The sequence below is a fragment of the Mustela nivalis genome (assembly GCF_964662115.1).
Source record: "Mustela nivalis genome assembly, chromosome: 14".
Lineage (NCBI taxonomy): Eukaryota > Metazoa > Chordata > Mammalia > Carnivora > Mustelidae > Mustela > Mustela nivalis.
The window spans coordinates 66380108-66402686 of record NC_139033.1 but is presented as its reverse complement, the minus strand read 5'-3'; the positions used below and the strand labels follow the sequence as shown (position 1 = coordinate 66402686).

The 22579-nt window shown below is 47.3% G+C and overlaps 1 protein-coding gene across 2 annotated transcripts in view; it reads left to right on the top strand.

The window, feature by feature from the left end:
• CABLES1 (Cdk5 and Abl enzyme substrate 1) overlaps positions 1-22579 on the top strand; it is a 109356-nt gene that overhangs the window by 23750 nt on the left and 63027 nt on the right. For both annotated transcript variants that reach the window (XM_082698760.1, XM_082698759.1), the window contains exon 2: positions 21929-22000. In XM_082698760.1, coding sequence (XP_082554886.1) covers positions 21929-22000 — 72 coding nt within the window. The remainder of the gene's footprint in view (positions 1-21928; positions 22001-22579) is intronic.

Sequence of the window (22579 nt, the reverse complement as noted above, 5' to 3'; positions counted from 1 at the left end):
GGTACCAGAAACTGAGGCAGGGCAGCTCAGGGGGGACTGGTTTAATAGGAGAAGACGAAGAAGTCGAGTTTGGTGCCTGAAGTCCAAGCCGCCTGTGAGAATGCCATGTGCAGATTTAAGGAAGGCAGATGGGCACACAGGGGCCTGGAGCTCCATAGGGAGGCGGGTTGGTTGTGAAACAGAGACCGGCATCATCCAGCTGGTATTCAAGGTGAGAGGAGAGGGTGGTGGGGGGGTGGATTCACTGGAGCCAGCCTGGAAAGATGACAGAGCGATTAACAGATTATCAAGTCTGGGTTCTTATCTGGTATGTCATGCTGCCCTTGGGGCTCTGCAGCCAAAGGGGGTGGGGGTGTCATTCACTGTACTGCTTTGGAGGAGCCATGATTGTAAGCAAGTGAAATTGTTTCAGAAACTGTCCTCGGGGGCAGACTCTCCATGGAAGGGTCTATGGGCTCTTTCAGCTCTGTTTGGATATGAAGATGAATTCGGATAGGAACGCTTCATTTCACCTTGCAAGTTAGGGTGAGGCTGTCTCCCTTTAGCCCGTGACTGTGGTGTTGTTGGCCAGCACCCCCCTCCCCCAAGATCGACGCAGGCCAGTGTTATCACGATGGCCTGAGGCTGAGTGTGCAGCCTGGTCTCTTGCGGCCCCCACAGCAGCCAGCAGCGCAGGCCAGTGCATGGGCCACGTGTGGGCTCTGTGTTTTCTGGTGTATCTCTTTAAGGATCTATCCCTGAGTGGAGCCGGAATGAGATTCTTTGCCTGCGTTAGGTTGAACGACAGGCCAGCCTCTGCTGCAAGACAGGTGTGATGTTGGAAGGACATGGGTTTCTGTGCATCAGAAATTGCTCCCTGCATCCGTAAACCAAACTGAACAGAGAATGTAAACCCATTTGATGTTACATAACATCGGATTTGCCATCTTAGCCATTTGTTAGGATATAGTTCAGTGATACTAAGTGCATACACATTGTTTCAATCACCAGACCTCTTCATTGTTCTTTTAAAAAATATTTATTCATTTGAGAGAGAGAGAGAGCACAAGCAGGGGGAGAGGGAGAGAGAGAAGCCGACTCCTGCTGAGCAGGGAGTCCAATGCAGGACTCGATCCCAGGACCCTGAGACCATGACCTGAGCCGAAGGCAGGCACTTAACCATCTGAGCCACCCAGGTATCCAGAACCCTTCATCTTATGAGACTCTAACTCTGTACCTATTAAATAACTCCCTGTTGCCCACCTCCCCCACCCTGAAAAACCACGGTTCCGCTTTCTGTCTCTGAACTCTCTTGTTATAGATGTCCCATATAAGTGGAATCGTACAGTATTTGTCTTTTTCTTTTCTTTCTTAATTTCTTTTTTTTTTTAGCCAGAGAGTAAGAGCAGTGGAGAGGGAGAGGAAAAGAGAGACTCTCAAGCAGGGGCTTGATCTCATGACCCTGAGGTAATGACGTGAGCCGAAATCAACAGTCGGATGCTTACCTACCTGGCTTATTTCATTTAGCACAAAGCCCATCCTTGTTGTGCATGTGTTAGAATCTCCTTCCTTTTAAAGGCTAAATCATACTCCATTGTGTGTATTTTCCACGTTTTGCTTAACCATTCATACGTCCGCGGACATTCCGGTTGCTTCTACTTTTCGGCTGTTGTGAATACTGCTACGAATGTGGGTATAAATCACACTCAAGATTTTGCTCTCTTTTCCCCCCGCCCATCTAGAAACCATCTCTCATGAGGGGTGATTTACAAAGGGAAGGGGAAGGTTGCTTTGAATGCAATCATTCCTCATCAGGCTTGGTGCCTGAAAGTTCACATTTCAAGGGAAATGGCTGATTTCCTGTCTACTGGAAAGAAGCAATGCTAGGGATTTTTTTTTTTATGTATGTTCAAGCAACTGGCTAGGACATTAATCCAAACGGGCTGTCTTATCAATAACCTTTTATTTCTTCCCCTTCCCCCTATTTTTTTCAGTAATGGTGTCAATCGATTCTTTCAGACTACCCAGAATACCATAACGGTCCATATTTCTGTCTCTTTAAATAACATGGATGCATCCTTTGCCCAAACTACAGATTTTCTCTATTTCTGGTAAGAAAACAGAATCCCTGTGTGAGACATTTAGAAGAAGCAGAAATTCAAATCCCCTGTAAACCTACCACCCAGAGAGGACCAGGTAACATTTTGGCATAGGACCCATGCGCACACGGACGGGTGGTTGTCTGTTAAAAACAGTGTATGTGTATATTCTCTCTTTTTAAGTCCTGGAGTGCACACTGCACATACTGTTCTGTAAGTGTCCTTTTATCACTAAGACATTGTGAACACCCTCCCTTGTTGTGAAATCATACCCTGTGTGTGACTCCTGCTGCCTGGGTTTCACTCCGTTGTCAGAAACCTGGCGCATTCTGTCCCTCGTGCCTCCTGTAGGGTCAGGTGTCCCAAGGGTTCTGTGACGAGTGTGAGTTCTCTGCTGCAGATCTTAATGGAGGAGGAAGGGTAGCAATTCCCCTCATTTTACAGTAGAAAAAACTAGGAGAAGGTAGCTCCAAACAACTTAACGGGGCGGGGGGAAGCTGGAAATAGAAGCCAGAGTGCTCGTTCACTGCCTGTTGCTCGAGTCACTCTATAAAACGAATCTCAAGATCTTTATCAGCGGAAATGATTTTCCCCTAATCTCCTGGGAGTACGCTTTTAATATTTGTATGTTTGCTTAATGGTAATTTCAATGCCACGTCTTTTTTTTTTTTCCCCTCCCCACTTAAGAAAGTGAAAACTTTCCAGACTTCTTTGGGAGACTCAAGGATGTTTCTCTCACGTGGCTGGAAGCCTGTGTGCGCCTGGGACCGTCCCCTGGACACTTCCCCTGAGAATCCTTAGGCCAGCAGCAGGCCAGTTTTTTCAAAAGCTGTTTGGAGATTCAGGGTCTCTTTTATTTACCAGATGCCTCCCTTTTGGCAGTTTTATTAGCTCTTTCAAAATATTAGTCCTTCAAAGGCTAGCAAGGTGCCATCCGTCCGGAAGTCATACTGGTTAGATTTTGTCGGTACTTTGGGTAGTGTTAATTTGGTGCTAATGGTTTCGGGGTGTTTTGAGGGGCTGGTTATTTTGGTTTGTTTGGTGATTTAAGAGGTGGTTATTGTGTGCACCTAAGGTGTTAGTCCTGGCCTTAGGGACCTGTGAATCATTTAGGAGAGCCAGACAAGAATATCCCCAGATGGTCCAGGGCTGTAATGACAGAGTACACACAGGACAGAGCACACACAGCAAGGAGGGGCTCGCAGAGAGGGGCAAGAGGGAGCAGGGAAAGGGCCGTTCCAGTCCAGAGGCCCTGCAACCCAAGGTATGTTCTGGGGGAATCTCAACAGGCAGCTTTGCCTCCTTGGAGGGAAGGGTGTGTCTAGAGGCGTGGAAGGATACCAGGGCGTGCAAGGGCTTGTGCCTTCTGTCCATTCCCATGCTTGGAAGCGGCAGGCAATTTCTTGTAAACACCGTAGAGCTGAGCAGGCAGCTCTCTGGGTGACAGCTGTGGCTGTGTAGACAGGACAGACGGTGGCAGCTCCCTCTGCCCCTCTGCCCTTTCACACCTGAGGCCCCTCAGGGTCACCCAGGGCAACCCCTCAAGTATCTGATGGGACTGATACCAGTTTGCCTTCTAAGACTAAAAAAACAAACAAACAAAAAAAACAAACAAACCGAGGTTGAAACTCAAACAAGTATTTGCCCACTAATGTTCACTGAAGCATTATTCACAAAAGCAATCCACATATCCATCAAGGACGAATCTCTTAACCAAAATGCAGTATATATACTATTCCTCAGCCTTAAAAAGGAAGGAAATTCTGACACACGCATAACGTGGATGAACTTTGAGGACATGGCGCTAAGTGAAACAGACCAGACACAGAAGACAGAATGTTGAACGATTCCAGTTACTCGAAGTACCTCAAGTAATCAAAATCACGGAGAGGGAAAATAGGATGGCGGTGTCCCGTGGAGAGGAGAACTAGGAAGTTAGTGTTTGATAAGAGCATAGTGTGGGATGAAAAATTTCTAGAGATGGATGGTGCTTATGGAGGTGCGACAATTTGAACATACTTCATGACACTAAACTGTGCACTTAAAAATGGTTGAAGTGGCAGTTTTATGTTATGCATATTTTATCACAGTAAGAAAAATGATAATGGCAGAAAAAAAGCCAAGCATAGAGGCCCCTGGGTGACACAGTCCGTTGGGTGGCCAGTTCTCAGTTTCGGCTCAGGTTGTGATCTCAGGGTTACTGGATCGGACTCTGTGCTCAGCTTAAAACAGCGTCTACTTGAGACTCTCTCTCCCTCTGCCCTTCCCCCCACTCACTCACACACTCTCTCTCAAATAAAAAAAATCTTTTTCAAAAAGAAAGAAAGCAAGTGAGCGAGGCATAGAGCAAAGCTGAGCTCTAGGGCAGAGCTGACTGTTGAGCCACAGGAGGAGTCCTTGGGCCCTCCACTTACCCCCACCCAGAGGAGCCCCCCCCCCCATACTGCCTCCCATGAGGAGGACAAGGACAAGGCCCTTCGTGGGGCAGAAGATCAGCCGGAGGTTTGCACGTGCCCATTTGTGCTGGAAGGGTCCCCCACAGGTCCCCATGAATCAGGGTCTCCACAGGGCACTAGTCAACCTAAAGACCAATGGTTAAATACATCAAGCGTATCCTGTCAGACCTTTTATAGAGAAGCTGCCTAGTCTGTCAGGAAACACACAATTATTCTGTTACTGGAGCCTTAGGGTTCCAAAGTAAAGCTTGCAGTGTGGCCCAATCCAAGGTTCCAAAGTTAATTTTTTCTAATGCAAAACATTTAATTTAAAAATGTTGACACTACAATATATAAAAATAGATCTTACAAATGCACTTTTTCTTTTTTTTTTTTTACTTTTTTCTTCTTTTTTTAAAAGAAAACTGTAAGCTATACTTTGGTTAAGACTTACTATCTTTGGGCACCTGGGTGGCTCAGTCATTAAGCATCTGCCTTCTGCTCAGGTCATGATGCCAGGGTTATGGGATCAAGCCCCACATCAGGCTCCCTGCTCGAGAGGAAGCCTGCTTCTCCCTCTCCCACTTGCCCTACTTATGTTCCCTCTCTCCCTGTATCTCTCTGTCCAAAAAAAAAAAAAAAGACTTGTTATCTTGACCCTTAAAAGCCCACATTCTAGCACAGTGATGTATGGCCAGACTTAACAGCCCCAATGGTTAAACCCTTGGATCAGGTCATAACCAGTTTTATTGCAAAAGGACCCTGTACACATGCATCAGTTCTAGTACGTGAATAGCTGCCCAGCACGTCCTTCATGTACACAAACATGCATCATGAGACCCATTCCTTTTGCATTTTAGCAGCTTGGCTCCCGAGCACCACTGCTCACATCCCCGAGGCCTGTGAAGACTCACTTTTCACAGTCATCCTGAGGGAAAGGTGGAGAGACTTAAGTGCAAATGCAATGCATGATAAACAATTTCTTAACAAAAAAAAGTTGCGAATGAAGCCAAAGTATTTGACGGAATTTACTGCAAAGCACCATAAAAACTGCTTTCACTTAAGCCCTCTCCCCCGTGTCTGGTGAGCCAACTGAATGTCTTTGGGTGTGATGGTGACTCTCAGCCTGGATGGCTCCCAGGTTAGGATCTTCAAAGAAGCCCACCTGCCGTGTTTCCCTGGTCTCCAGATATGAGCCGGTGGCGGCACCCTAAAATCTCAGATGGGTTTTGAAATCCTGGGCAGTCTCCCTCACCAGCCTCTGGAAAGGCAGCTTCTGGATAAAAAGCTCAGGCTCATTGGATTTCTGATAACCACAGGCCTCCAGAAGTGCAGTGGGCCTGGGCCTGTGGCCATGGGGTGTTTTCACCCTGGCGGTAGAAAGGGTGCTTCTCCTGTGGGCTTTGCAAGGCCCCTTCCCAGCCATGGATTTGTGGGTGGTCTGTTTGGCTTGGGCCTTTTCTTTTCTTTCTCTTCTCTTCCTTTTTTTAAAGATTTTATTTATGAGAGAGAGGCAGGCTGGGGGAGAGCAGAGGGAGAGGGACAAAAGTAGACTCTGTGCTGAGTGTGGAGCCTGACCTGGGGTTGGATCCCATGGCCCTGAGATCATGACCTGAGCTGAAACCAAGAGTTGGATGCTCAACTGACTGAGCCACCCAGGCACCCCGGGGCCATTTTCTTTTTCCCCCCAATGCCGAAGTCTAAGACTGCTTCTCTGACCACGGCAGTGTTCCTGCTGCTCCCAGGGAGAGCCACGGTCACTAACCAAAGACCTCCAACAAGCAGCCAAGCTGCTCTGTGCTCCAAAGTTAATTTTTAAATTTTCTATTTATTTTTAAAGATTTTATTTTGCAGCAGGGGCAGAGGGAGAAGCAGAAGCCCCGCTAAGCAAGGAGCCCCGATGGAAGATCCAAGGGCCCTGGGATCATGACCTGAGCCGAAGGCAGAAGCTTAACTGACTGAGCCACCCAGGTGTCCCAAGTTAATTCTTTAAAAACCCATCATTCCTCCCTATTTGGGTGAAACTTCATTTTTTTTGGCAAAATAGCTCATTGGAAAATGAACTTAAAGGTTGTTGTAAGCTGGGGCGCCTGGGTGGCTCAGTGGGTTAAAGCCTCTGCCTTCGGCTCAGGTCATGATCCCAGGGTCCTGGGATCGAGCCCCACATCAGGCTCTCTCTCAGCAGGGAGCCTGCTTCCTCCTCTCTCTCTGCCTGCCTCTCTGCCTACTTGTGATCTCTGTCTGTCAAATAAAATAAAAATCTTTAAAAAAAAAAAAAAAAGGTTGTTGGAAGCTAAAAGAGCTTCCTTTCAAAGGTAGCAGAAACAGAAAGAGCTTCACTTCTTTTGAAACAAGGTCCTGAGGAACTCAGCAGAATTTGCAAGGACTGTGGGACAGATGTGTTGCTCACATAGGCAGTGAGAGGGGTTGAAGTGGTGTGTGACCGACAGAGGCTCTCCAGAGACTCCTTTGAAATCCGGTTGGTTTTCCCCTAATTGAAGCTAGCCGCCTGTGGGGTCACAGGTGGCCTCAGAGGAAGTGCCTCCTTCCTGAGGTTGGCAGTGGCTCTGAGTGCATCAGCTAGCCCTGCGGGAGGGAGGGATCACTGAGCCGCCCTCGGTCCTTCCCAGCACCCCTCTGGAAGACAGCCCCATTCCTTCTTCTATAAGAGTCGCTTGTGAGCTGTAGTTCAGAAAAGGCAAGATGCAAGAATGAATGTCCCTTTTCAAAGTGCCGCCTCAGACTGTGTTGTATAAACTTTGCCCCATTCCTTACCTGCCACTTCTGGCTCTGTAGGCTGGGGCAAATTATGTACCATGTTGGGACCTCAGTTTCTTCATCTGTAAAATGGAAGCCAGTGGGACCTAAACTTTTTTCAGGGGTGATGTGAGAAATAAACACAGAAATGTTCTATAAAGCCTTTAGCAGAGGGGTGCCTGGGAGGCTCAGTTGGTTAAGTCTGCCTTCGGCTCAGGTCATGATCCCAGGGTCCTGGAATCGAGACCCGCATCAGGCTTCTTGCTCGGTGGGGAGTCTGCTTCTCCCTCTGCCTCTGCTGCTCCCCCTGCTCATGCTTTCTCTCAAATAAATAAATAAAGTCTTTTTTTTTTTTTTTTTTTTTAAAGAGCCTCTAACAGAGTTCTTAGTATGGAGTGTTCACAAAATGAAATATAAATGTGTAACCGGGGCCTGCCAGCTTCTTGATCTGGTGTGATGTTCCTCCTGAGAGCCTCAGTGCTCTTGGAAGGGGTGCCTGAGCACACATAGGGTGACTGTCCCCTTTCGCTCTGGGCCTCTGGAGGGTTGGGTGGTAGGGAAGCTTCTGAACTCTATGCTCGGTGTTTCTGGCTTCCAAGACCACACACTCAAGGCTTCCCGGGCAGCGTGTTGATAGGCCTTGGGTCCCTTTATGCCTGCGTGCTTTTTATTAGTTTAGAAGCAGAAGCCAAAGCCAGACTGCTGGGTTTTTTACGAACCTGGGAAAATGGGTTCTTGATGATTATGAGGCATTAAATCTTGGAGTCAGTTTAATAGTCACAGACCAGCCTCAGAGCGAGCCTCGCCTGTCCTGATGCTTGACAAGCTTCAGTTTCAAAGGACACGTGTCAGAATCCAGGAACAGAATGTCTCAGACTGAGCAGGGAGCCAGGACAAATTGGAGGGGTATTTCGAGTTGGAAAGGTTAAAACCTCCTTTGTTCACATGTGTTGGCTGCAAAGAAGACAAAGGTTTGCTCTTCCCTGGAGGGATGAGCAGATGGTGTCATACGTGGTCGGAGGCTCATGGGCTTGGCTAGCACAGTGACCTGTGCAGCTGGGCAGTGCATGGTCCCCTCCGCTGGATTAGTGATCTCCTGGGTCCCTCCCAGAGTTGACACCCAGGAAGCTTTCCCTGGTTTGCTCCTCCTTGGCCCCACTTGGCCCCACCTGGCACCCTCCCTCCTCCTAGTTCCCACCTGGAACCCACCTGTTGGTGCACTTTCCATTTCTATAATTCTCTCTCCAAATGGGTCTCTCCACCGGGTTGTTCTTGGAGGCGGGCACCATGCTCTTTTCATCCTCAGTTCCCCAGCACCTTGTTGTGGATGCGCAATGCGTGATGGGTGAATGGCTGAATGCACACAGAGTTTAGAGTTCTGGCGAGCTTTGTCCCACATGGTGAGGGAACGGTTCCTGCGCACTGAACGCTCCCCTAGTATATATCCTCTGCTTGTCAGCCTCTCATCCCTTTATTTATGCTTCTGTTTCTTGGTGAAGCTTTGCAATGTCTTTCTGTCTTGTTACTATTTAACTTTTTGAAAGATCACAGTATGGGACGCCTGGGTGGCTCAGTTGGTTAAGCAGCTGCCTTCGGCTCAGGTCATGATCCCAGCATCCTGGGATCGAGTCCCACATCGGGCTACTTGCTCCGCAGGGAGCCTGCTTCTCCCTCTGACTCTGCCTTCCACTCTGCCTGTGCTCGCTCTCACTCTCTCTCTCTCTTACAAATAAATAAATAAAATCTTTACAAAAAAAAAAAAAAAGAAAGATCACAGTATTATTATTTTTCCTTGCCATGTTTAGGAATCTGCTCAGTTTTCAGAGAGGGCCTTCACTTCTAGTTTGGTGGTGCTTTGACTGTCCTCCCTCAGTGTCTCCCCCCAGATTGCCACCATCCCCTGGAACCCCAGCTCCCTGGGCCTGGCCCCTCAGACACCCACTCACCACAGGTGCCTTCGCTGGAGTTCTGGTCCCCATGATTGCGACTGTGTCGGACTTGTGTCCTTGTCAAAGAGGCATAGCTCAGAGCTCACCTGTGTCCCAAGCTCGGGCCTATGAGAATCTGACTAGTTCTGATGTTTGTGGTATTTTGTTTTTATTTTTGTTTTGTTTTTAAGATTTTATTTATTTATTTGAGAAAGAGAGAACATGCACACAGGTGTGAGCACTGCAGGGGCAGAGGGAGAGAGAGAGAACCTTAAGCAGACCCCACACCTGGCATGGAGCCTGATGTGGGGCGTGATCTCACAACGCTGAGATCATGATCTGAGCTGAAATCAGGAGTCAGACCCTTCACCAACACCGCCACCCAGGTGCCCCAAAAGTTTTGAAGTTTTAGAGTTATGTCTGCCCTGTCTCCATACAAGGTCATGAGTCACCCCAAACTGGGGCCGAGTCTTAGCATTTCTTCGCTCTTTGTATCCCTGACACCCAGGACTGTGAGTACTTGTGTATGTATGGTGGTGACAGTAATAATGACAGCAATGCCATCTTGCTTAGAGTCACATGATAGTGACAGTTGAATCTGGAACTCTCTCCATTAACCCTGCCACCCCTTAGCACCATCCTCTGCTTGGTAACAATGGTTTCTAATCTTCCCTTGGGATTTCCTAGACTCTCTTTTTTACAAAAGAGGGGGAAGTGAGCATATGCCATACATACATAACCACCTTTACATCTGGTTTTAAATGTGCACAGGACTCCTGGGAAGTCAGGCATCCCAGTTTAAGGCTCCTGGGCTAAAGAGTGACACCACTGAGCCTCCTTAGGGAAGGGGTGCCTGGGTGGCCTTGTCGGTGAAGCTCCTGGCTTTGGCTCAGGTCATGGTCCCAGGGTCCTGGGATTGAGCTCCTGTGTTGGAGCTCCCCACTCAGCAGGGAGTTTGCTTCTCCCTCTCCCTCTGCCTCCACCCCCTGCTCGTGCTCCCTCTTTCTCTCTCATATATAAGTAAAATCTTAAAAAAAAAAAAAAAATCCTTGGGGAAATAAAATGGCGGCTGATTGCTTTTATTTTAGCCCATTTCTGAAGGCATTGGTTAAAAACCTTGTATTTTCCTCCCTCCCCCACCTTCCAGGTTGTTCAGAATATGTTATTTTCTACAATAACCATGGTATCCTACAGAAGCCCTGGCATAAAGGGACCATTCAGACCTCTGGGATAGGCTTTTGCAAAGAATCCAATAAACAGTTGAATCCACATTACATCTAAGTGAATATTCATGTGGTTTTAGGCACAGTTCTTCTGCCGCAAATTCACTTTGGAAACCTTTCCTGAACAGCCTGGTAATTAGAACTGTGGTTGCTAATTATGCATACGGCAAAGCAGATGCACTAATAATATATTTTCAAAGGGCTCCGCAAGAGCTGTTAAAAAATTAAACTACCTCCCCAGACGCTGACAGGAGCACAGAAGCACCTCAGAGCGGGTATTGTCTTCCGTCTTGCCTCTTGGATGCCTGAAGGTGCTCTCGGGTTCTCTCTTAGAAAACAGAATCAGCTTTTAATAAAAAGGGAGCGCTTTGTTCACGTAGCTTCCGCTAGAGCTTAGGGAGATGAGAAGTCCCAACAAACCAGCACTCTGGTGAGTTCATCCAGGAGGTTGCCTGTTGGCCCCACAGGGAGAAAGATGGCGGCCGTGTGGGCACTCAGCAGGCGGGGGGCGACGCAGCTCTGGGGGCCCCGTGAAAGCGAGGAGCTGGCCGTGCCTCTCCAGGGTTTGCCCAGGTCCACCTTCTCTGCTTCCTGCACTGCCTGCTGCTGAGGGCTGGACACAGACCTGAAAGGACCGGTCCAAGTCACCTGAGGAAGGAAAGGAAACCCATCTGCGGTGAGGTAGTCTGCGCCTGGGCCTTGCTTTCCTCCCGTCTGGCTGCGGCCTGGACAGGCCGGGGAGGCTCACAGTTCCTGTAGCTCTGGGCGAGGGAAATTGAACCAGAGCCATAGTCTTCAAAACTGTGTTATCTAGAGCTCTGAGGATCTCGGCAAGAACTTTCGCAATTCCACAAACAGTTGATCTATTTTTCACTATGTGTTTTCCTCAATATGCATTTTTTTCTCTCTCTATATATAGCATAGATATTTTAACATATATATATCTCATATGTAAGTATTTTAACAGCTTGATTGAGATACAGTTCACACACCATCCATTTCAAGGGTACTATTCAGTGGGTTTAGTGTACTCACGGAGTTGTACAACTGTCGTCACTATGTAATTTTCGAACATTTTCATCAGCCTGAGAAGGAACCCTCCGGCCGTTGGCAGCCATTCCGCATCCCCGCACTTCTCACGCCCAGCGCTGGACAACCACTAACGCGCGGCGTGTCTCCAGGGATTGGCCTGTTCTGGGCGGTTCGTACAATTGGAATCCCACAATACGTGCTCTTTTGTGACTGGCTTCTTTCACCTAGCTCATATTTTCAAGGTTCCTCCGTTTTGGAGCTTGTGTCCATAGTTCGTTCTTTTTACGGCTGAATCCCGTTGTCTCTTACGCACCCATTCTTGAGTTGCTGGACGTGTGGGTTGTTCTCCCATCTTGGCTGTTGGGAATTGTGCTGTTTTGAACCTTCTTGTGCAAATTATTACGTACGTGTGCCTTTGTTTCTCTTGGGTTATAGCTAGGAATGGAATTGCCAGTCATGTGGTGTAGTTCTGTATTTAACATTTTGAGGTATAATGTACATGTGTATATGTATGTGTACATGTGTATAATATATACATGTGTATACATATACACATATACATCTGCATATATAATACATGTAATCTATATGCATATATTACATTGTGTGTTTATAATATATGTTAACATCTACATAAGTACATAGGTATGTACACATGTAGTTGTCCATTAATATAAATATACATGTAGCATATATCATACATATTTATGTGTATATAGTTGTATAGAAATGTTTTAAAAACTGCAGTAAAACATGAACCTGATGGTGTTCTCTAGCAAACCCTATCACACGGGTGACCATGTGTGCCTTAATTTGCATTAATTAATTTGTGCTGCCAGAATAAGTGGATTTTGTGCAACTAAGCTTCACCTGCCACATCTCTTTAATTGAATTGGGTCCTGAGATGTTTAAAAATGGTTGCCATAGGCAGCTCCTTATCTGTGTCAGTTGAGATTATCTCTGTCCTGCACAACCAAGACCAAAAGAAACAAATTAGGTGCTGACATTGATCTTAGACTAGAAATGTCATCCTTAATTCCCGGTTTCATGTTGTTTGTACATCAAAATAGCTTCTCTGCTCTAATAGTGGTTGAGTCATAAGTGTATTTTATACATCCAACTTATAAAAGTTTTAATTAATCTGTATTACATCTTGGGATTTGACGTAAGGTTAATTTGAAAAAAAAAAAAAACAAAACATCCTGCTGCTCAGAAGTTTGAATATCAGCGATCTGATGATCCCTGAGGTTCCAGCTTTTGTTTTGGACCTCACTTTCAATATAGCTTTGGCTTCTATGGGCTTGTCTGAGGGTCTCCCGGGAGCAGTTAAGATCTGTCTTTGGCCTCTCCAAGCCCCTTGCCCAGCGTGGGCCAGTGGTAGCTACAGACGGTTGTCTGTGCTCTACTTCAGGATTTATGGAGCGCTTACTGAGACAAAGGTAATGTAGTTATTAAAGGAGTTCAAAGAAGGAAAGACCGTTACCTAGTCAAGGTACTTGTAGTCTGGTTGGAGACACAGGGTATAAAATAAGAATAAAATCAATCATTCTACAAGTATCTAGATATGAATAGTTCCTAATACGGTAAAGATATGAAACATAGGAATTGAGAAATAGTCAGGGACAGCGTCGCAGAGCAGGTGGCTCTCCATGGTGCCTTGGGAGGAGACGGTAGAATTTGGATGGATGAGGAGCAGGTGAAGCAGATTCTGAGTTTTCTTTTGAAATAAGATTTGGTCAACCTTGGGGGCATTCCTTATCCCATAAACCCCTTATGAGGCCAGTGATTCTGAAGTCCCCAATCCCCATTCAACTTCAGTAAAGGGAATTAACATCTTGGGGTGGGAGAAATAAGGCATTTTTAAAAAGCCTTCCAGAAAGGAATGAAGTCACCCGGGCCCATTGTCAGTATAGAGGATGGTGTGGCTTGGAGCCGGCTGGGTAAGGAAGCATCAATCTTTGTTTCCATAAACTGTTATGGAGCGTGGGCTGAGGTTAATCTGGAAAACTAGAAAATAAAGATTGATGGAACCCCGTCAATCCTGAATTTGCTATAAATAATTGCATGCTGTTTCTGAGCTGTCAAAATCCATTTCTTCTGAAGGCCCTTTAGAACAGGGAAAGGTCAGGCTGGGAACCAAGGGAGAAACTCAGGGGAGGGATTATGCTGGAAGGGCAGCTTCCTAAAGGTCCCTTTAAATACTGATATGGACGTAACCAGCCTGCCTGACTCCCTGCTGGTTGGAGTTGAATTAGCTAAGTTGGCCTTTCACCTTCCCAGGACTGGGGAGCCCAGGAGAGAGGTGCCCCTCCCGCCAGAGTCGGGCTTTCTCCCAGAGCAGGTGCACCTCAGCCTTTGTGCAGCAAAGTCCATACAGCTGGGCGTAGAGAGCCCTGGTTTGGCTTCCAATAGAAGACAATGTACGTGGCTTAGAAAGTGTTGAGCCTGCAGAGGCATTCCTGCAAAGCGCCCATGAGGCCTCCTAATGATGGGGAAAGGAAGTGGGGCCCCCCATGCTCAACCCAGTGTCAGGGTGCGATATTTAAGACAAGGGCCCATCCTGAGGGCTGAGAAGAAGGTCCTGGATGCAACATGCTTCCTGAAAAGGCTTGAGCTGAGTGGAGGCCGCGCATCTTTCTGATATAACTCGGTGCCCGTGGGCCTCCACCAGCCGACTGCATCTGCACCCTCGTTCCCCGATGGGAACCCTGCAGGGGTTTGCACACCTCTTTTGTTGTTCCACTGTCAGAAGGACACACTGCATGAAGGTGGGCTCACACTTAACGTGGCACCAACCCCAGCCCCACGCACCCATTCCAGCCTCTTCTGGAACCGACCCTGGGCGTCTGATTGGGGGGCGTGTTTCCCAGCTCTTTTTAGGTTCTTCCCTGATTTTGCTTCCAGGATTGTGCCTGGTACATACCTGGTGTTCCATCCTGTTGAGCTCTGGTGAGGCAGGTTATGAGAAATCTGCCCCGAGTTTACCTTTCAAACCACCCACGCTAGTCTGGTTGCTCCTTCTCCTTGCCTCTTCCCAATTAAATTTTGGTTCTCCTTTGAGCTCACTCATGCCCTCTTCTGCCTCCCACACATGCCATACCTGATCTCTCTTGGCCTTAGACTCTGGGCCCCGGTGTTGCATTTCCAGTCGCCGACCCCCACCAGGCCCAGGGAATCCATTCTTCTGCAGAGAACCCCTGGATCTGATTGCTTAGAGTCTGATGCCCAATCAGGACATTCTTGAGTTGGCCCCACACTTCCTGCGTTGGTTATGTTAGATCAATAGGGCTCTTTTGTCTCCAGGGTGAAGCCAACCTGGGTGGTTTTCCATTGTTCATCTCTCTTTCCCATCCATGTCCTGGTTAGGTCCCCACTCTTTTACCCCCGCCCCCTGGTTGGTATCTGGCACATCGTGTGGCAAGAACAACATCATTCATCTCTCAGCCACACAAAACCCCAAACCTTTCTGGACCCTGATTAATTGATTGATTGATTGATTTTTTTTTTCCCCAAACCATTATGCCCACTTTTGCTTTTTGCCTTTCTGCACATTTGGTCAACTCGGTTCCCTCAGCTGTAGGGCAAGGCCCTTCCCTCTAGGACAAGGCAAAGCAGGGTGTAGGATGCAGCCCTGTCACGCAGTCTGTGGTCCTGGCTGGCCCCTTTATTTCCTGATGCCGTGACGGTGTCCCAGGAGACTGGGCAAGGGCCTTTGTGGTGGCTCAGGGTGCTGTGTGACACTGCTGTCTTCTCACCTCCCCATCTAGTCCCTTTGTCAGAGGAGTTGGACCTGTTCCCACAGTGAATCTTTGTGGCTTTTACCCCGGGGAGTGACGTGACAGAAAGAGTGTTTTGCAAAGTGCTAGCAGGTGCTGGTGGGCAGGGTGGACGTGGGCATCTGAGGACCGAGTGCCCGGCCGCTTACTAAATCCTGCCAACAAGTCTGCCTCTGAATAGCCCTAAATACCAAGATAACCTCACACCTTGGTTTTCCAGGATTTGGCGAGTCTGATGAGGACTTTGAAATGAAAGCAAACTCAGGCAAGCCAAATGCCTTTGTCTTCTCTGTAAACATTTAAAGTTGCTTTCTTGACCTATGTATAAAAATGTAGAAACAGATCTTATTTGAAGAAGCTGATTGGCAATGCTTGGTGCACTGATTTTAAAATTTGATTTCTGCCTGATTCATCAGCTAGAAATTTTAAAACATAGCCACTTTCAAAATCCGTTTCCATTCCTCCTTTTTTTTTTTTAATTTTGTAAAAGATTTTGATTATTTATTGGAGTGGGGGGGAGCACGAGCAGGGGGAGGGACAAAGGGAGAAGAGAGAACCTCAAGCAGACTCTGCACTGAGTGTAGAGCCCGATGGGGGACTTGATCTCACAATGCTGAGATCATGACCAGAGCTGAGATCAAGAGTCAGATGCTTCACTGACAGACACCCAGGTGACCCTCTCCTTTTCTTAAAGATAATCCTCTATTTTCCTTCTTTTGCAAGGAAGATTTCCATGACCCACTGGGGATTTGAATTGTTTCCGTCCATATTCCAGGTGTGGAGCTGGCTTTAGATGCATGAGCTGCCCTGGAAGGTTTTCCTTGCACAGGCAAGCCAGCCATGTGTCCTTTGCTCAGAGGCAGGACAAGGGCTGACTGGTGTGGTAGGGTGTTGGCTGATGGCCCCAGCCTGGGGGCCTGGCCCAGTCAGAATGGCCCTGCAGTGATGGATTCCATGACTTTCCGCCGGGCTTACACAGTCGGACAGGCGGCCATTCCCAGGTGGGCAGTAAGGGCCAGCTTCAGGTCCATCACCACCTTTGCTACTGGACAAAGCTTGAGATCCATGGAAAGCAGAATTAAGCCTGGGTCTGAATCACATATCTTCAGGCTGAAGCTTAGGCCAATTTTGCTTTTAGACTGTGTATGTTGCTTCTATTAAGAGGTGACAGCTGACTTTTCTTTCTTCATCTGTGAACACATATGTATTGGTACAAAAACAATTTGCTTCTTCACTGAGCCTGGTCTCATTTGACTTCTGCTAAAGGAGCATCTGGAATCTTGGCTTCAACTTTTGCCAAATCACGAACAAAGTCATCATAACTTACTTGTTGAATCTGTCGAGTAAGCTTATGATTTTGTGATGTCAACAGCTCAGAGCCGTGTTGAAGAAATGAAAGGAGGAACAGCGGATTAGAGGTGCACTTGGCTTTCAGAAAGCCTGGTATTTGAAAACCAGCACTTTCACAAAAGGTGTATCAATGACAGTGTCAATTCTTGGACATATGGAGGTTCTTCTCTTTAGGGTTCCTTTAAGCAGTAGGTCCCCTTGTAAATAAGTTTACCAATTACAGACTTCTGCTCTGCTTTCAAGGAACACCTCTTGTGCATGAGCTGAACACTATTTATGGAACAAGAGACTAGTTCTGTGAAGTGGAGATGCAAGAGACAGGGGGAGGATCTCAGAACATTTTACCGAGATTGTCTGTCTGCTAAAGAGGCCAGACCTCTAGGCTACTGGCCTCCCTGTCTTGTCTTGCTAGGTCCTATTTGGGCTCCTTGGGAGCTTTGAATACAGTCAGAAAGGGAGACTTAAGAGAGGAAGCTCCCTATGTCTCTTGGTTAAGGTGGGGCTTCTTCAATATCCAGCCCTAACTCTTGGCCTACAGCTCTGTAGCACCAGCTTGATCTGGGGGAGGGGGTCTGCACCCTGATCATCCTCAGAGGTCTCTGAGACCCCAAAAGGGTCTTGGACTGCTCCCCCACACCTACAGGTCATTTCTGTTTCTACTCCATACACGTTTTCTGCTTTGGATTTTTTCTGGTGAGATGTATTCCTTTCATAGTCACAAAGCAGTTCAAATTCCACTTGGAAAAATGAATGTAATAAGCTCTAACAGAAGAAACCACCTCCCCCCCTTGAAAGAGATTTTATTTGAGAGAGAATGAGAGACAGCATGAGCACAAGTCTGGGGGAAGGGCAGAGGCAAAGGGAGAAGCAGGTTGCCCACTGAGCAGGGAGCCCACCTCGAGGTTAGCTCCCAGGACCCTGAGATCACAATCTGAGCCGAAGGCAGACGCTTAATGACCAAGTCACCCAGGCACCCTCCTTAGAGGAAACCCGTTTTAAGCAGCATGCCTTATACCCAAGACTACTCAGCTGTCCCTTCCCGCCCTTCCACTAGTTGAGTGTCTTTTGCCTCCCTCGACTTCCTGTTGTAATGCGACACTGGGAAGCTTTTTGAGGATGATGTTGGGGCTTCTGTTGACCAAACTGGGAACTCTAAACTGAGTAGAGCGAGCCCGCTGATCATTGTGTATAGAAAAGCACTGAGGGAAAGATCAGATGCTTTCTGGGAAAAGTCCACGAAACCCACCTGCCTGATGATGGAGTTCATTGTTTAATTCAGTCAGCATTAATTGAGTCCCTACTGTTTGCTGAAACATGTTCTATCCCTAGGCCAGACAAGTAAGGAATGAATGGCACCTTGCTTGAGTCAGCCCACTGTCTAGTGCGGTTCAGGTTGTCTGGGGGTTAGAGATGGTCAGTGGGTGAAAGACATAGGTAAAAAGCAAATAAATTACAAGTGTGTGCATGTCTTATGACTAAATTAGTTATAGGTTATTTTTGTGGTGGTTGTGGGTTTTTTTGGGGGGGTCATAATAACTGTCTGAGCAGATTGAAGCCATGACCTCAGCTCACCCATCACCTGTCTGACTGAGGTATCCATGAGGCCCTCGCTTCCTTCACACCTGTGAAGGCCTACCTGTGCCCTCCAGTGGCCCGTCTCATAGCCAGGAAGGGGGCGCTTACATGGGCAGGGCTGGAGCCACGGAGGAAATTGCCTTTTTGTGAGGATAGCGTTGGTTGGCCCAGATGGCCCACGCCCCTTCTTGCTCTCAAATCTTGTGTTTTGCCCCCTAGAGATTTTTAACAGGGCCCCAGGAGTCCCAATGGGCAGCCAAGGGAGAGAGCAGTGATCCAAACTTAACTTCTTGTTTCACACTGAGGCTAAGGCCAGAGGCCATTTTCCTCATCACTTGCTGGTCCTGTCAGAGTCCCACGCTGTTCCCTGCGGTGCCCACTGTCTGCTCTTTGCTTTTGAGCCAAGCTGCTGCTTCACGCCCCCCCCCCACCCCCTTAAGGGGATTGCCCTTGACCAGGTGACCCAGCTGGCCCCCAGGATGACCTTGCCTGGGCTTCCTGATCAGCAGGGACAGCAGTGAGCTCAGAGTTCAGCTCTGGTGAGGCTCTTCTGGCACTTCGCCCCCTGCCCCCATCAGCTCTCTCTCTCAGAGGCACTCGGTTTACAATGCTAAGAAGAGACAGCCCCTTTCCAGAAAGCCTGATGAAGATGTCCCGGGTACAGCTCCCACCTTGCCCTTCACTCTCCACAGGTCCCCAGAATTGCTGCCGACTGGGTTGACAACAGCGGTGGCCAGGAGGCCTTTTGGGGTGGCCGGGCAGCTCCTCTACCGCCGCCAGTTCGTATGGATAGCTACTCATGGTTACCGCTCTGACACTTCTGCCTAAAAGACACTTTCCAAATACTGGCCCTGGGTCCTGCCTCGTCTCTCCCCCTGTTAACCCCAGTCATGTGTTTTTCCATGTGATTTTTTTCCCCCTCTCTTCTCCCAGTGACCTTTCCTTAAGTTTTCAGTGTCAGTGGATTCAGTAAGCAGCCCCGAGTGTCAGAAGCACACGGTGAGTCACTCTGCAGTAAACCATCGGCCCTAACAATAAGTGAATTAATTTGGTCCAGGTGGGGGTGTGTCCAGAGAAGCAGTCTCCTCACAATTAGCACTTCCTTGTCTAGACAGAGTCAGCATTTGGAAGATAATGTTCTCAAATAAGTCTGGGGGCTTTAGGGAAACTGTGTGCACAGTTGAATATGAGCCACATTGGCCTCAAAAGTATTCAGGGACTGTGTGGAAAGGCCCAGATCGTAACCCTCAGACGGGGCAGGGAAACCTGCCAATTCCATGGGAGGACCAGTCACTGCGTCTTCCCATTTGTTGATGTCGGAACATAATGCTTTGGCTCTTACTTAATATCTGCTTGCTTACCAATAAGGGTATGCATTGTCAGTCATTTAAACGTGCCGTAGACCTCTGCTTGTTACCTGTGCCCAGGGATGAGGACTTTGTGTCATAATGGACTTAGCTTATGAGGCCGACGGAAGGGTGGAAAGAGCCTGGTGAAGGTCAGCCCCCTGCCCTGAGCCTTCTCTTCCATTTTGGGCTTTCTGAGGATAGAAAGCAAGGGGAGAGTTTATTACATGCCTTGGAAGGATCTAACAGGTGGCAGGAGGCAGAGAGGAGCACCCCTGGGTTAACACCACAGGGCATGCCCTTGTGGCCGTGAACACAGGCTTATTTTATGTGGGAAGGGCGGGCATCGTATCTTTGTTTTCAGGGTGCCTTTTGACTATAATGTTGTTTGCAAGCTCTGTATATCTATCTCAGAGAATATATGCAGTTGGCCCTAGACAACGTGGGGGTTAGGAACACTGCCCCCTACCCCTATGTGTAGTGGAAAATCTGCGTGTAGTTTTGTTTTTTTTTACTCCCCTACAACTATTAGTAGCCTACTTTTGACCAGAAGGAAGCCTTACCAATGACAAATAGTTGATGAACACATATTTTGCACATTATAGGTATTATATACTGTATTCTTACAATAAAGGAATCTGAAGAAAAGAAAATGTTAAAACCATAAGGAATGTTAAAATATACTTGCAGTCCTGTTCTGTAGTTATCAAAAATGTTCACATATAAATGGACCTGCACAGCCAGTCCCATGGTGTTCGAAGGTCAAATGGATATTGCTTGGGTTCCCTTCATGAAGAAGAGAAGCACAGTCACCAAATTTAAAGGAACCAGTGGGTATTTGGGATTTGATTTTTATTCCCTTTAAGGGTACCAGACCTTAAATTCTCGTGTGTGTGTGTGAATCTATACCTGTTCAACTCATGAAGAGATCATCAGATGTACTGGCTTTACTGGCTTTTTTTTTTTTTTTTTTTAAAGATTTATTTATTTATGTGACGGAGAGAGTGAGAGAGACAGAAAGAGATAGCACAAGCAGGCAGAGCAGCAGGCAGAAGGAGAAGCAGACCCCCGGCTGGGACTCGATCCCAGGACCCTGGGATCATGACCTGAGCTGAAAGCAGACATTCAACTGACAGAGCCACCCAAGTGTCCCAGGTGTACTGGCTTTTAGAAAACAAATCGGGGGCACCTAGCTGGCTCAGTTGGTAGAGCACGTGACTCTTGATCGCAGGGTTGTGAGTTCAAGCCCCACCTTGGGCATACAGACTACTTTTTTCCTTTTTTAAGATTTAATTAATTAGTTAATTAATAGCATAATAAAGAACACAGATGAGTAGGGAGAGGCAGAAGCAGACTCTGAGCTGAACACTCAGCCGGATGTAAGGCTTGATCCCATAACCCCCAGATCATGACCTGAGCCAAAATCAAGGGTTGGACACCCAACCACTGAGCCACCCAGCTGCCCCATAAGATTTTATTGTTAAGTGATCTCTATACCGAGCATGGGACTTGAACTCACAATCCCGAGATCAAGAGTTGAGTGCTCTACTGACTGAGCCAGCCAGGCGCCCCTCAAATTTGGTTCTTTTCCAAATAAGCACCTTATTTTCCTGGTGTAGGAAGATGTGGATACAGCTTTTTGATAGGGAAATTGTCAGGTTATGTGCTTTTGTGAATGGACTTCTTTGTCTAGGGTGAACACCCTGGCCTGAATGTTGGATGAGAGCCTGTGGGGTCCTAGACTACATGCCAGGGTCTTCTATGTTCACCATGGGATTCACCTGTTCTTTCATCTGGCAAAAGGAATTAGATTAAGGAGGTTTTGGCTGGTGGTTTGCAATTCTTTAGCAGCCCCAAAGAGTCCATGTTTTACCTAATCATGCCCAGGTGTCTAATCTTATGGTCCCGGAGAAACTTTCCCAAAGGAGTAATGTCTTCCACGTTGCTAGTTGCTTTTGAAATCATGGCCATCCAGAGACCATAACTTTTTTATTGCATCCTAATGATTTTGAGATTTTATTTAATATGGTTTTAAAATGTAATATTTATCAGTTAACTTGGTTCAGACCATGGGGTACTTGAATACTTAACAGTATAATCTAATGTTTTATAAAAACTGCAGTTTCCAAGTTAAATAAGAGGGACCTTGTCTTTTTTGATAAAACTGCAGCGTAAAAACATCAGTCACTTCCCTGATCAACCAAGTGGCCCTATTAACCAGGGCAAAATTCAGCAGGGTGAGATGGGCCTGGCATTTAGGGTGCAGGCTGGGAACATGACAGCCTCTTAAAGACAGCTTTTGTCTAGTCTTTTTTTTTTTTTTTTTTTTAATGAACTTTAGTTTTTAGAACAGTTTTAGATTATAGAAATGCCGATCCATTTTACAATCCGGTTTTAACTTGTAGATTTTCTTCCCTCTTTCCTGCAGACGTCGCCTCATCTCCCAGAGATCATCCTTGGAGACCCTGGAAGATATTGAGGAGAATGCCCCTCTGCGGAGGTAAGTTTTTACTGTTGCATTTATGTGTATGTAAGTGGCCTGCAGTACAATATGACAGCTAAAGTTTGATTTTTTTTTTTTAAGCCTTTGATCAGCAGAATTAATCTTTTTAAATGGAGGCCTGATCCCCAGACTCATAGTTTGGAAACACCAAGTCTGAGGACCACTAGAGCAGTATTAAATGTCAATTATGTATTGGGAAAGCCCAGTTTGCATGGTGGATTGCGTGCTGTTTCCTTTGCAATGGGAAAGCTGCTGCTTGAAGACGAGCTCATCATTGTCCCAGCTTTCTTAGGCGCAGTGACATAGTGATCACGATCCTGGATTTCATTAGCAGGTGCCCACCACATGACTCCATCACCAGTTGCTGGGGGAACTCAATGGGGATAGCTGTGAGGGCTTCCTTGGGCTGAAAGTGATTTCTCCACTGGGATTGGAAAGGTGCTTGCTTGCAAGGTGTTTGGGAGATAGCAGTTGCTGAACTGTGCTGTGCCTTCGGCAGCTTTCCTTGCTCTCATCCTGCACCTCCCCGCCCACCCCCATCTATGTCTTGGTCTCCCCTGGCCCTTCTTGAGTGGA